Genomic DNA, 12,359 nt, shown 5'->3' on the forward strand with positions numbered 1-12,359 from the left:
TACATACAGGTAACGCGTGTATTTTTGATTGTGATATGTGTGGAAACCGACCACGGGACGCTTATAAAGATGAATTCTAATAATAACTGAGGAAAGTAAAGCTTGGAAAAAGGCCTTTGAACCTATCCTTTGTTCGCAACTAACTTTTATAAGTCTTAAGTTGATTTAGGAGCCTTTGAATTAAAGCTTTGAGGATGTTGCTTTTTGACAGGAACTTTCTGTTTGTAGCTAAGCCTTAAAGAGTTTTGCAATAATAACCGTTTGAAGTATAATTTTAGAATATTGCTTGTAGTACGGATCTTTGAAACTATAGCTTTAGAATGTATAAAAAGGAAACATGCTTATCTCACACCTGGACCAGACAGTGAAAAGCAGCTTGAGAAAGGAATATGAACATCAACTCAAGGACTAATAATTTCGACCAAGGGAAGCTGCACATCACTGTTATGAGATTTATAGTCCTTGCAATTGTGGTAAATAGGTATGATTCATGCTGATAAAAATTGAAACAGTAATCAATATTGATACAGTAACTAATATCTGGAAATAATAAAAAAAGTTAAAAATAGTAATGCCAAAGAAGAGAGGGAGAGGAGGGCCTCCATCCCCCTTTTTCCAGCAGATGTTCTCAAGGACCACAGGAAAGAAGCTGAAGATAAAGTTGCTAAAAATGACCAAGAACCTGGTTGGGTCCAAGAAAATGCTAATTATAAGGGACTTATTGCTTTGATATGCAGATGCAGTGATACGTTAGTCTTGGCTTACATTGTACTGGCTTGGTGCGCACGTGTAACCCAAAAGTGAATTAAAGGACAACGAAGAAGACTACAGGGCCTTCATCGGTGACGGCCCCCAAAGACTTGTGCGACCACCAAACCGAGTAGTGGCGCATGCGTGGTAAAGGTGGTAATGAAGGCGGAGACAGAAAAGTGACGAACCAAAAATAGGAGGAGATGGTATTGACACATGGCATATAAGGGGTGATTTTCACTTGGCAAGCTTGTACGTGAAGTGGCAAGGGTCATTGAACCCTGCCCCCCCTACCCCGCGGTATCTCTTGCTTATGCGCTATTATTGGAACCAAATTATCCCTTATTTTAATCAAATTATATTGTATCCAATTTTATATTTTTCATTTTAATTATTCAATCAAAATTGTTACTACTTTTAATATTGTTTTTATGATGGGATAATTGTCAAACATAACAACTGCAAACAAAACATAGGTTCAAAGGCCTTTTTCCATGCTTTATTTTTCTTAGTTATTATTAGAATTCATAGCTCTCCCATTGTCGGGGTCCACACATTTCACATGCAACAGTACATATGTCGCCTGTTTGTATCTGACATGAAACACAGCTTTGCATCTCACAGAGGCCACTTTGGAGTCCCTTAAAACATTTCTGGGGCACATTTGGGGCAGTTTTGGGTCTGAGGAGGGAATTCAGACAGAACTTGAGGGTTTGGAGGACACTTGGGGAAGCCGGGTGGGCACTTCGAAGGGCACTCAGAGACTCTGAGGAACAGTTCGGGGTCCCAGGCAGCACGTGGGGGTCCAGGGGGGCGCTTGGAGGTCAGGGAGGGGAATTTGGGGCCCTTCGGGGTCCGGGCGGGCCCCTGGGAGGCTCGAATGGGGTTCTCTGGGGCGCGGGGGGTGATGGGAGTTGTAGGCACAGGCATCATATGGTTGAACAGGGCGACGGAGCATCATGGAAGTTCTAGCCGCAGCTGCAATGGCTCTCGGTGGGGCGCGGGGCATGACGGGAGATGAAGTCCCGAGTGGACTAGCGCTGGAGGTGCGCTGCGGAGCATGATGGGAGCTGTAGTCGCGGAAGTGGGTCGAACGCGGCATTTGGGGGTCCGGGAGGGCACTTATGGGACACTTCTGCGTCCGACCTGCGACTTGAGATCCTCGGGGGGGGACGTAAATGGTTCGAGAGCACTCGGGGGGAGCTCGGGGAGCTCCAACCGGGCTATTTAGGGCGCGGGGCACGGCAGGAGTTTCAGGCGCGGGACTGTGTTCTGAGGGGCTCTGGGGCCGCGGGGGATGAGAGAAGACGAATTCCCAGAAGTAGCTGTACCGAGCATCTGTGGGGTTGGGAGCACTCAGGGGGTCTGGGGACGCTTTGGGGGGTCCCGAATGGGCGCTGAGGGGGCACTGAGGGATCCTGGAGGGTCTGGGGGTCATTTATGGGACAGACGGGGGCGGATCCCGGGGGATGAAGGGGGGGGGGGTGGTCTGTGGAGCGCGGGGCATGACGGGCGTTGTAGTTCTGGCTCTAACGGGGTTGTAACCGGCCGCGGGGCATGATGAGAGTTGTAGGCAAACAGGAAAGATGGCGCCAACCTTAGGCACCGCCCCCAGGCCTGGATACCTGGCGCTGATTGGCTGCAGGCAGTGATTGGCGGGAGCCTCGGCAAATGGGATGCGGTGGAGGTGGGAACAGCCCATTCACCCTCCTCCAGTCCCTCCCAGTGCAGACCAGTTCATCCTCAGTACAGCCCAGTTCAAACCCAGTGCCCCTCCAATCCCTCCCAGTACAGCCCCGTCCCTTCCAATACACGTCAGTTTATTCCCAGTCCCTTCCAGTTCACCCCAGTTTCATCCAGAGGATGCCCCAGTGTCCGCAGTTTGCCCCAGTATCGCTCCCAGTATGTCCCAGTGTACCCCCACAGTCCATCCCAGTCCACCCAGATTCCCCCTCAGCATTCCTCGTGTTCCCAGGTCGTCCCACTCTTCCCCAGTGTCACTCCCAGTATGTCCCAGTGTCTCCCACAGCATTCCCAGTGTACCCCATTATGTCCCAGTCTTCCCCAGTTTTTCCAAGGACAGTTTAATTTCTCACGGCAGACGTGGCAGCCAAACCCAGCAGTGGGGTCAGTGCAGTGCCCATGGCCACAGCCCCTTGCAGTGCCCAGTGCAGCTTGGGCTGATGATCCACCCTCACAGCTGGCCCAGGGCAGCTCTGCAGTGCCTTTGGTGGCACCTGGGGCTGGCACACACCTGAGCAGTGTGTCTGTTTGCACTGGGGAAACTCAGGAGGTTCAGATTGCTTCAAAAACCCCAAAAAGTGAAAATCCCTCTTAGGTGAGTGCAGCCAGCTCTCCAAGCACAGCAGGGCCCAGGGCAGTGAGGACAGACAGGATGGGGCTGGGCAATGTGGAGCAAGGTTGTCCACACTGGGTCAGAGCTCCAGGCACAGCTTCTGTGAGCAGGCCAGAGCTGCTGAGGAGAGACCCTGGGTCAATATCAATCACAGACTGCTGAAATAATCTCTGCTCTAAAGGGAGATAATATAAAATACTTCATTTAAAATAAGAATGTGTATTTCTTACAAGTTCTTTGAAATCTTTTTCCATCACTTGACTAGGAAAACTTTAATGATTCTCACAGGGCTTTGGTGTTGTTTACATCAAGCTCAGTCCCTGAGAGTGTCTTCAAAAAACTTTTCAAGAACTCAAAATTAAATTGAAACGCTGAAGTTTTTTGAAGTTTTAATGTGTTCCACTGAGGGATATGACTGGGAAAGTGTCCCCAGGTTCCAGTTGGAGCAGAACACTGGAGGCCGTGATGACAGCTGGGGACAAACACGGCAAAGGTGTTTCTGGTGCTGAGCACACCTGGATGTGTTTGAGGAATGCAAAGGGGCCAAGGCCTGAGCCCCAGCCCCTGGCCAGGCAGATCCTTGCCCAGGGCTCTTCCCAGGATGGGCACTGGCATGTGGGGATGGGCAATGCCAGGGGCAGGAGCATGGGGCGGCCCCTGCCAGGCTGCTGAGCAGGGACAAGGAGGCAATGAGGCCCCAGGCCTGCAAGGGTGACTTGTCCCCTTGTGGCCTCAGGCCCGGGCCCAGCAGCCATGGCCAAAGTGCTGCCCAAGGTGGCTCTGGCAGGGCTGTGTTGCAGCTGCTGCCCATCCCTGTGCCCTGTGCAGCCCAGGCTGTCCCACGGTGTCCCTGCCCTGCACCTCTGTCCCTGCAGGCTGTCGGCATCCCCCGGCTGCCCCACCTGGCTGGGCCCTTCCTTTGCTGACAGCTCTGCCTCCTGCCTGCCCCTGCCTGCCCACACAAAGCCTGGGGCTGATACCAAAAGGGTTTATTCCATTTTTACCCTGCCTGTGAACTTTCAGCACAGGAACAAGGCACGCACGGGCTGCTTTCCCAGCAAGGATGGGTAGAAGAGAAGAAGAAGACATCTGGCTCAAGGGTGCAGGAATGGAGAAAACAAGGAGTGAATCTGGGAACTTGGGGTGGATTTTATGGAAATGGGTAAATTGTAATTCACATTCAGTGACTGTATATAAGCAACACACTGGTAGAATCACATGTCCATATAAGGTTAGGAGTTATCCCATGTTGGACCTCAGGCCTGAATAAATTATTCCCTCTGAAATAGCAAATTAGTGTTAAGGAGACTTATTCTGATATTTCAGAGATCTGGTGACAGTGGGACCTCCCAGAACCAAGGAGTCAGCTGTGACACTGTGCAAACTCATGGAACAAAGGGTTCATTGTGACACAGCAGAACCCCATGGAACCAAAATCCATTTGGGCACACTGGGGCCACATTGAACCAATGGTCCATTGTGATACTGCGGATCCAAGGAGACCATTGTGACCCTGAGAAACCTCTTGGAACCAGGGGGCCATTGTGACACAGCAAGACCTGGTGGAACCATGGGTCCATTGTGACACTGCAGAACCTCACAGAACAAAGGTGACCGTGTTCTACTGCGGAACCTCATGAAACAAAGGGTCCATGGTGACACTTCAGAACTAAGGAGACTCCTGCTGGCAGTGTAAGAGCTCATGGAACCAGAAGTCCCTTGTGACACAGCAAGGCCTGATGGAACCAAGGATTCCTTGTTAAGCTGCATGGCCTCATGGAACCATGAGCCATTGTGACACAGCCTAGCCACATGGAGCCAAAGGGCCACTGTGACACTGCGGATCCAAGGAGACCATTGGGACTGAGGAACCTCATGGAACCAAGAGTCCATTGTTCCACTGTAGCGCCCTGTGGAACCAAGGGGAGCACAGTGACATTGTGGGGCCTCAGGACTGTTCTGACACTTTGGGACCCACTGGAACCAAGGGGCCATTAGAGCATGGCAGGGCCTGGTGGAATCAAGGGGACTGCAGTGAACACTGTGGGTGTCCATGTGATGAAGGGTCCATTCTGACACCGTGGAACCAAGGATTCCATTGTGACACTCTGGGACACATCATGGAACCAAATGGCCATTGTGGAACTTCAGAGCCTTGTGGAGGCAAGGGAACCATAGTGACACTGTGGGACTCCATGAAACCAGTGGTCTATTGTGACACTGCAAGGCCCTATGCAATCATGGAGACATTGTGACACTGCAAGGCCTCATGGAAGCAAGGAACCATTGTGACACTGTGGGGTCTTGGCAGGCCAAGGGGCAGTTGTCACACTGCATGGCACCATGGAACCAAGGAGTCCATTGTGACACTGCAGGGCCCCATGGAACTAAGGATCCATGGGTCAGTGCAGGACCCCATGGAACCAAAGGTCCATGGTGACATTGTGGGGCCTCATGGAATCCTGGAGGCCACTGTGACACTTGGAGGCCTCTTTGAATCAAGGGGCTCTGCAGGGCCTTATGGAACCAAGGAGACCCTTCTGACATTGTGAGTCCCCATGGAACCAAGGGTCCATTGTGACACTGCAGCACCATGGAGACCCCTTTGACACTGCCAGGCCTCATGGAAGCCAGGGACCATTGTGACACTCTGGAGCCCTGTGGAAACAAGAGGCCAGTGTGAGACGTCTGGGCCTGATGGAACCAAGGATCCAATATGACACCACCCCTGTGACACTGCAGAGCCCCATGGATCACAGGGAACAGGCCTGCTTGGCTTGGCCTGACTGCTCCAACTGCCCTTGGCTTGTCGAGTGTCTCTTCTCATGTACCCCTGAAACCCTGGGGTCTGGGCTTTCCTTCAATTGGAAAAGAGCTGCCCTTCTCATTCAAGCATCCATGGCCAAAATGGGATTCCCCCTCCAAAATTCCCAATATCCAGGGATTTCTCCCACATAAAAGCTGCCATTACCAACACGTCTGGCTGACCTTGTCTTCCTGAGGGCTGGCTCTCACCTGCCTTCAAACAGTGAGGCTCTGTGCTTTCCTTCCTATGGAAAAGAACTGGCCCTCCTGCACAGGCACCCATGGCCAAAACTGGTACTTGTCCTCCAAAATTCCTACATTCAAGGGGTTTTTCTCCCGGACAAGATCTCCCATTACAGACAGGTCGTGCTGGCCTTGGCTTCTTGGTGGTTGCCTGAATTCTGCCCTGAAACACTGGGGCTCTGCCCTTTCCATCCTAAGGGAAAAGAACCATCCTTCTTCTCCAGGTGCCCATGGTTAAAATTGGGATTCCACCTTCAAAAGTCCTATATCCAATGATTGCTCCTACACAAAAGCTGCCATTACAGAAAGGTCTGGCTGGCCTTGGTCTCTGGTGCCTGCAGTTCATCAGCCCCTGAAGCACTGGGGTTCTGTGCTTTCCTTCCTATGGAAAAGAATCTTCTTATTCCTCCATGGCCTACTCCTCCTAAAATATTCACTATATGAAGGGTTTCTCCCAGACAAAACTAGCCAGCTCTTGCTGGCATTGTGGGGTCTGATGGCCACCTGTCATCTACCCCTGAAACACTGGGGCTCTCTGCCTTCCTTGTGATGGAAATAGAACAGTCTCCTCATCCAGGGGCCATGGCCAAATTGAGATTTGGCCCCATATAAATATAAATTTCATATATCCAAGGATAACTCCCAAGCAAAAGCTGCCAGGAGAGACAAGTTTGGCTGACTTGGCCTCCCAGGGGCTGCTTCTCATCTACCATCAAACCCTGGGGCTCTCTGCTTTCCTTCATATGGAAAAGAAATGCCTTTTCATCAAGGGACCAGTGGCCAAAACTTGTATTCTACCTCCCAAATTATGTGTATCCAAGGATTTCTCTCAGGCACAAGCTGCAATTCCAGAAAGGTCTGGCTCACTTTGGCCCTTGGTGGCTGCTGCTCATCTGCCCCTGAAACACTGGGCCTCAGCTTTCCTTCCAATGAAAGAGAATCGTTGTTCACATGAAAGTGCCCATGGGCAAAACTGAAATTTGGCCTAAAAAATTCCATCTATCCAAGGATTGCTCCAAGGCAAAAGTAGCCAGGACACACAGGTCTGACTGATCTTGTCCTGAGGTGATTTTCTTAGACTATGAGCAGAATGTTTTCATTTGCCAATACCTTGGAGAGGGGCCAGATATCTCCCAAGGTGGGGTTTGGAGGCCTCAAGCACATGAGCACTGTACAGGGACAGAGGAGCTCTGTGCTCAGTCGAGTGGGGACTGAGGACAGCAGAGGAGAGCCCTGGAAGGGACTGAACGGTGGTTTCAGAGGTGGTGGATCCTTTTGACATAGTAGAGAACAGACAGAGAAAGAAAGAATTAATGCAAAGGACAGATAGGGAGGGCCAGACAGGACCCAAAGAGAAAGGAATTTCCCTCTCAGAGCAGGGCTGTGGTGCAACATGGCCCCCAGAATAAGTCTGGGTCATCCCTAGGCTTTGTGTGGGCAGGCAGGGGCAGGCAGGAGGCAGAGCTGTCAGCAAAGGAAGGGCCCAGCCCGGTGGGGCAGCCGGGGGATGCCGACAGCCTGCAGGGACAGAGGCGCAGGGCAGGGACACCGTGGGACAGCCTGGGCTGCACAGGGCACAGGGATGGGCAGCAGCTGCAAGACAGCCCTGCCAGAGCCAACTTGGGCAGCACTTTGGCCTGAGGCCACAAGGGGACAAGTGACTCTTGCAGGGCTGGGGCCTCATTGCCTCCTTGTCCCTGCTCAGCAGCCTGGCAAGGGCCGCCCCATGCTCCTGCCCTTGCCATTGCACATCCCCACATGCCAGTGCCCATCCTGGGATGAGCCCTGAGCAAGGAGGGAGGGACAGGTTTTGCCTGGCCAGGGGCTGGGGCTCAGGCCTTGGCCCTTTGCATTCCTCAAACACATCCAGGTTTGCTCAGCACCAGAGACACCTTTGCCTTCTTTGTCTCCAGCTGTCATCACTGCCTCCAGTGTTCTGCTCTAACTGGAACTGGGGACACTTTTTGAGTTATGTTCCTCAGTGGGACCCATAACAACTTCAAGAAACTTCAGACTTTCAATTTAAGTTTGAGTTCTTGAGAAGTTTTTTGAACACTCTCTAAGGGACTGAGCTTGATGTAAACAACACCAAAGCCCTAGAGGCTCATTAAAGTCCTTGTGCTGTGTCTGTGCTGCTGAGCTGGGCTGGGCTCCTGGCACAGAGGCAGCTCCTGGTAACCAAGAAGAGCTTCAAAAGCACATTTCTCTTGATGAGCAGCTCTTCTGCCAGCCCAGCAGGACTGGGGCACTGCCTGCAGCCACCCTGGGCACAGCACAGAGACACAGAGAGCTTCAATCAGTCAGGGCTGGGAAGGTGCTGAGAAGTGCCTGGGGCAGAATCAAAGCCAGCCCTTGGCACAGGAACCTCTGGCTGCAGGACAATGCAGCTGCAGCTCCTGGAGTGATCTCCTAAAGCTTGAACATCCCAATGCCTACAGACTCTGTGAGTAAAACTCTGAATATTTCTGGTGCAGGGGAGGTGAAATGCTCATGAAGCTTTGACATGCTGAGGAACGCTGGTCAGTCATAAAATATTTCCAATACAAGGATTTCATTAAAAATTAGAACATTTCCAAAGACTTTGTATTCAGTTTCCTAATATTGGAGAATGGCAGGGAGTGGGGGGATTAATATTAAAGATTGATTATGAATTATTAATTATGAAATTTTAAAAGTTCCTGAGACATTGGAACTGTTATTTTTGTGTTCTGTAGATTCACAGGAGATCCCTAATGTACTTTTAGCCACTCTGCCCGTGGACAGCACCAGCATCAGCATCCCCTTTGCTGGAGCCATCAGGCTCAGTCTCAGCTGTCCTTTCTCCAAGCTGCAAACAGAACCTGCCCCCAGCCAGTGCCCTGCAAACAGGCAGAGTTCTGTAGGGCCAAGGAGAGTGCACAGAGATTTGGGGTCTGTGAGTGCTGGCAGGGAGAGATCAGGCACAGGGAAACACCTGCAGGAGGGAAAATCTCCAGGAAGCAGAGAGATAATCAGGCAATAAGAGAAAACAAATCTCAGAAATGTTGTGGCAGGGAGAGTTTAGAGATGCCCACAGGATCCCCTCCAGTGCAGCCCCTCCCTCTGAACAAGCCCCCTCCCTCCTGTGCCCCAGCCAAGCCTCTGCCCTCAGGGCCGGGGATCCAAGGCGTGCAGCCCCTCCTGTGCAGGCAGAGCTGCAGCACAGCTGTGGGGCAGCTCTGCAGCCCCAGGCCCAGTTCCCTCTGCAGAGCACAGGGCTGGGAGCAGCTGCCTGGCACTGGGGGCTCTGGCAGGGGGCACAGCTGGCTCAGGGTGACGCTGTCCCCAGTGCCTGGCTCTGGGCAATGCTGTCAGTGCAGCCAGGGAAGGAGCTGCATCTCCCTCAATCCACGGCCATCATAAGGACACGTGGAAGTCTCCCTGAGATTTCAGTCCAAGCTGGGAGCTTCAATCCAGGGTACAAACCTGTCCTAGAACATCTCTGAGTTATAGGATTGATGGGGAAAGGCAGAGGTGTTGTGACACTGAAATTGATGCTGGGTTGATGAAATGAGCAACAGGAGTCCTTGGCTGCAAATGTCAATCTGGGCTGTGGTGGATCCATCTGCTCTCAGCAGTACCTGTGGATTGGTAAGAGAAACTTGGGAGTGTGAACATTCTTCATTTAAGAAATTAAAAGCTCAGAGAAACTCAAAACAGAATGAAGTGACAGATCATCTGCTCCCAGTCTGCACTCACCATCTGGCTGCAGGGAACTCACTTTGTTCTACCAAAGGGGAGCAGAAATGCTGAGTGTATCTGATATTGAAGAAGAGCAGGGCAGACATGGGGGGAGCTCAAAAAGAAAACCTCACAACTCTTAAACACAAAACAGTGTCTGTGTATGTTACAGTGGAGGGTGTATGGGAAATGGCTTAGATTTTGGTTACAGATATCTCCTCTGACTCTTCACTGTCCCCTTCTCCATGAACAGGTCCCCATGGCAAGGCACAGCAAATGTCCAACAGCAGCTCCATCAGCCACTTCCTCCTGCTGGCATTGGCAGACACGCGGCAGCTGCAGCTCCTGCACTTCTGCCTCTTGCTGGGCATCTCCCTGGCTGCCCTCCTGGGCAACGGCCTCATCATCAGCGCCGTAGCCTGCGGCCACCACCTGCACACGCCCATGTTCTTCTTCCTGCTCAACCTGGCCCTCAGCGACCTGGGCATGATCTGCACCACCATCCCCAAAGCCATGCACAATTCCCTCTGGGAAACCAGGGACATCTCCTACACTGGATGTGCTGCTCAGCTCTTTTTCTTTATGTTCTTCATCTCAGCAGAGGTTTCTCTCCTGACCATCATGTGCTATGACCGCTACGTGTCCATCTGCAAACCCCTGCACTACGGGACCCTCCTGGGCAGCAGAGCTTGTGCCCACATGGCAGCAGCTGCCTGGGCCAGTGCATTTCTCTATTCACTGCTACACACAGCCAATACATTTTCCCTGCCCCTGTGCCATGGCAATGCCCTGGGTCAGTTCTTCTGTGAAATTCCTCAGATCCTCAAGCTCTCCTGCTCACACTGCAACCTCAGGGAATTTGGGTTCATTGCAGTTGGTGTCTGTTTAGGACTTGGTTGTTTTGTGTTCATTGTTTTCTCCTATGTGCAGATCTTCAGGGTTGTGCTGAGGATCCCCTCTGAGCAGGGACGGCACAAAATCTTTTCCACCTGCCTCCCTCACCTTGCTGTGGTCTCCCTGTTCCTGAGCACCTCAGTGTTTGCCCACATGAAGCCCCCCTCCATGTCCTCCCCATCCCTGGATCTGGCCCTGTCAGTTCTGTACTCTGTGGTGCCTCCAGCCCTGAACCCCCTCATCTACAGCCTGAGGAACCAGGAGCTCAAAGCTGCAGTGAGGACATTGATGACCGGATGGTTTCAAAAACATTAAACTGCTAGCCAATTTCTGCCAATCATTTGTAATAAAAGTCACCTTTGGGACTTCTTGTTGTTTGGTTGTGGGTTTTTTCTTTTCTTTTACTGTTTTTCATATTGTCCACGCAGAAATGTCATTCTTTGAGCCATTTCTCATTTTGTTTCCCTCCACCTTCCCCATGGTCACAGACTGTGTCAATGAGAGGCTGGTTTCCTTGTGGCTTTAAAGGAACTAAAGGAACTCCATGCAGAGTTTTCTGCAGAGATGCCCTTTGGTTGCCTTCTCTGGAGCTGCAGCAGCAATGTCTGTGTGCAGAGCTGGGGGCAGATCAGTGCTGGCCCAGCAGCTGTGCCCAGCAGCAGCAGCACTTGGTGTTGCCAGTGCTGCTGCCGTGGCCCTGCCCCGCTGCCCTGGTGGCCCTGGTGTTGCTGCAGGGCCTGAGTGCTCTCGGGGCCGGGCACAGCCCTGGGGGTGGCAGTGCCGGGGCTGCAGCAGGGACAGGCCATGGGCACTGCTGGGGCAGCGCTGACGCCTCAGGCCAGGGCCTGGGGGCTCCAGGCTCCTTGCCCAGGCTCTCTCAAGAACACACCCAGGCCAATGCTCAGCACAGAAAAGCCCTGTGAGCAGTCCCAGGCTGGCCGTGGGCAGGCTGGGGGCAAACAGCATGGCTGGGGCTCTGCAAGGGCCCTGGGGCAGACAGGAAGGAGCAGCAGAGCAGGGGCTGATCCATCCCCAGTGCACTGCACAGCCCAGGGCAGCGTCCCAGAGCGTCCTCATGGAGCTGCCAACAACATCCCCCCTCTGCAGCCCTGGCCTCTCCCCCAGCTCACACAGGTGCCCCATCCTTGCAGGCACAGACACGGCAGCACTGGCTCAGCAGCCCCTGTTTGCATTGCACACAGCAGGGGGAGCACCCCCATGCTGTTGGTGTGGGGACATGAACCTGAGGGAGCACAAATGCCATCAGCCCCTGGGGCCAGCAAGGGCTGGGGGACACCAGGGAAAGCACTCAGCTTTGTCCTGGCCTCTGCAGTCAGCCAGAAAGTTTGTTCCCATCAGCTGGGAGTTTCCTGTCCCACTGCAGACGCTGCTGCTCAGAACCAGGGCTGCCTGGCAGCCACCCCCAAACTGCCCTGAGCATTTCCTTTGCTTCACCTTTGCTTTCTTTACTTTTCCTGACACAAATTTCTTCTTAGTGCCCACCCACCCCTCTTTCCCCCCTGCAAACAGGCCATCCCTCTTTGCCCTTTCCTCTCTGGCCCCACTCCCCATTGCAGTTCCTGACTTGGCACCATGGGAACGTCCCTTGGGG

General features: G+C 52.7%; 1 protein-coding gene across 1 annotated transcript; it reads left to right on the top strand.

Annotated features, from left to right (window-relative positions):
• Positions 1-10,129: 10,129 nt before the first annotated feature.
• On the top strand, positions 10,130-11,062 carry LOC135441926 (olfactory receptor 14J1-like). Its single transcript, XM_064701477.1, has one exon. The coding sequence runs from the start codon at positions 10,130-10,132 to the stop codon at positions 11,060-11,062; it is 933 nt and encodes a 310-aa protein (XP_064557547.1).
• The last annotated feature ends 1,297 nt before the right edge of the window (positions 11,063-12,359 follow it).

Source organism: Zonotrichia leucophrys, unplaced genomic scaffold (assembly GCF_028769735.1).
Source record: "Zonotrichia leucophrys gambelii isolate GWCS_2022_RI unplaced genomic scaffold, RI_Zleu_2.0 Scaffold_698_26508, whole genome shotgun sequence".
Taxonomy (NCBI): Eukaryota; Metazoa; Chordata; class Aves; order Passeriformes; family Passerellidae; genus Zonotrichia; species Zonotrichia leucophrys.

Coding starts and splice junctions, on each gene's coding strand:
- LOC135441926 (XM_064701477.1), top strand. CDS start 10,130: ATGTCCAACAGCAGCTCCATCAGCCACTTCCTCCTGCTGGCATTGGCA.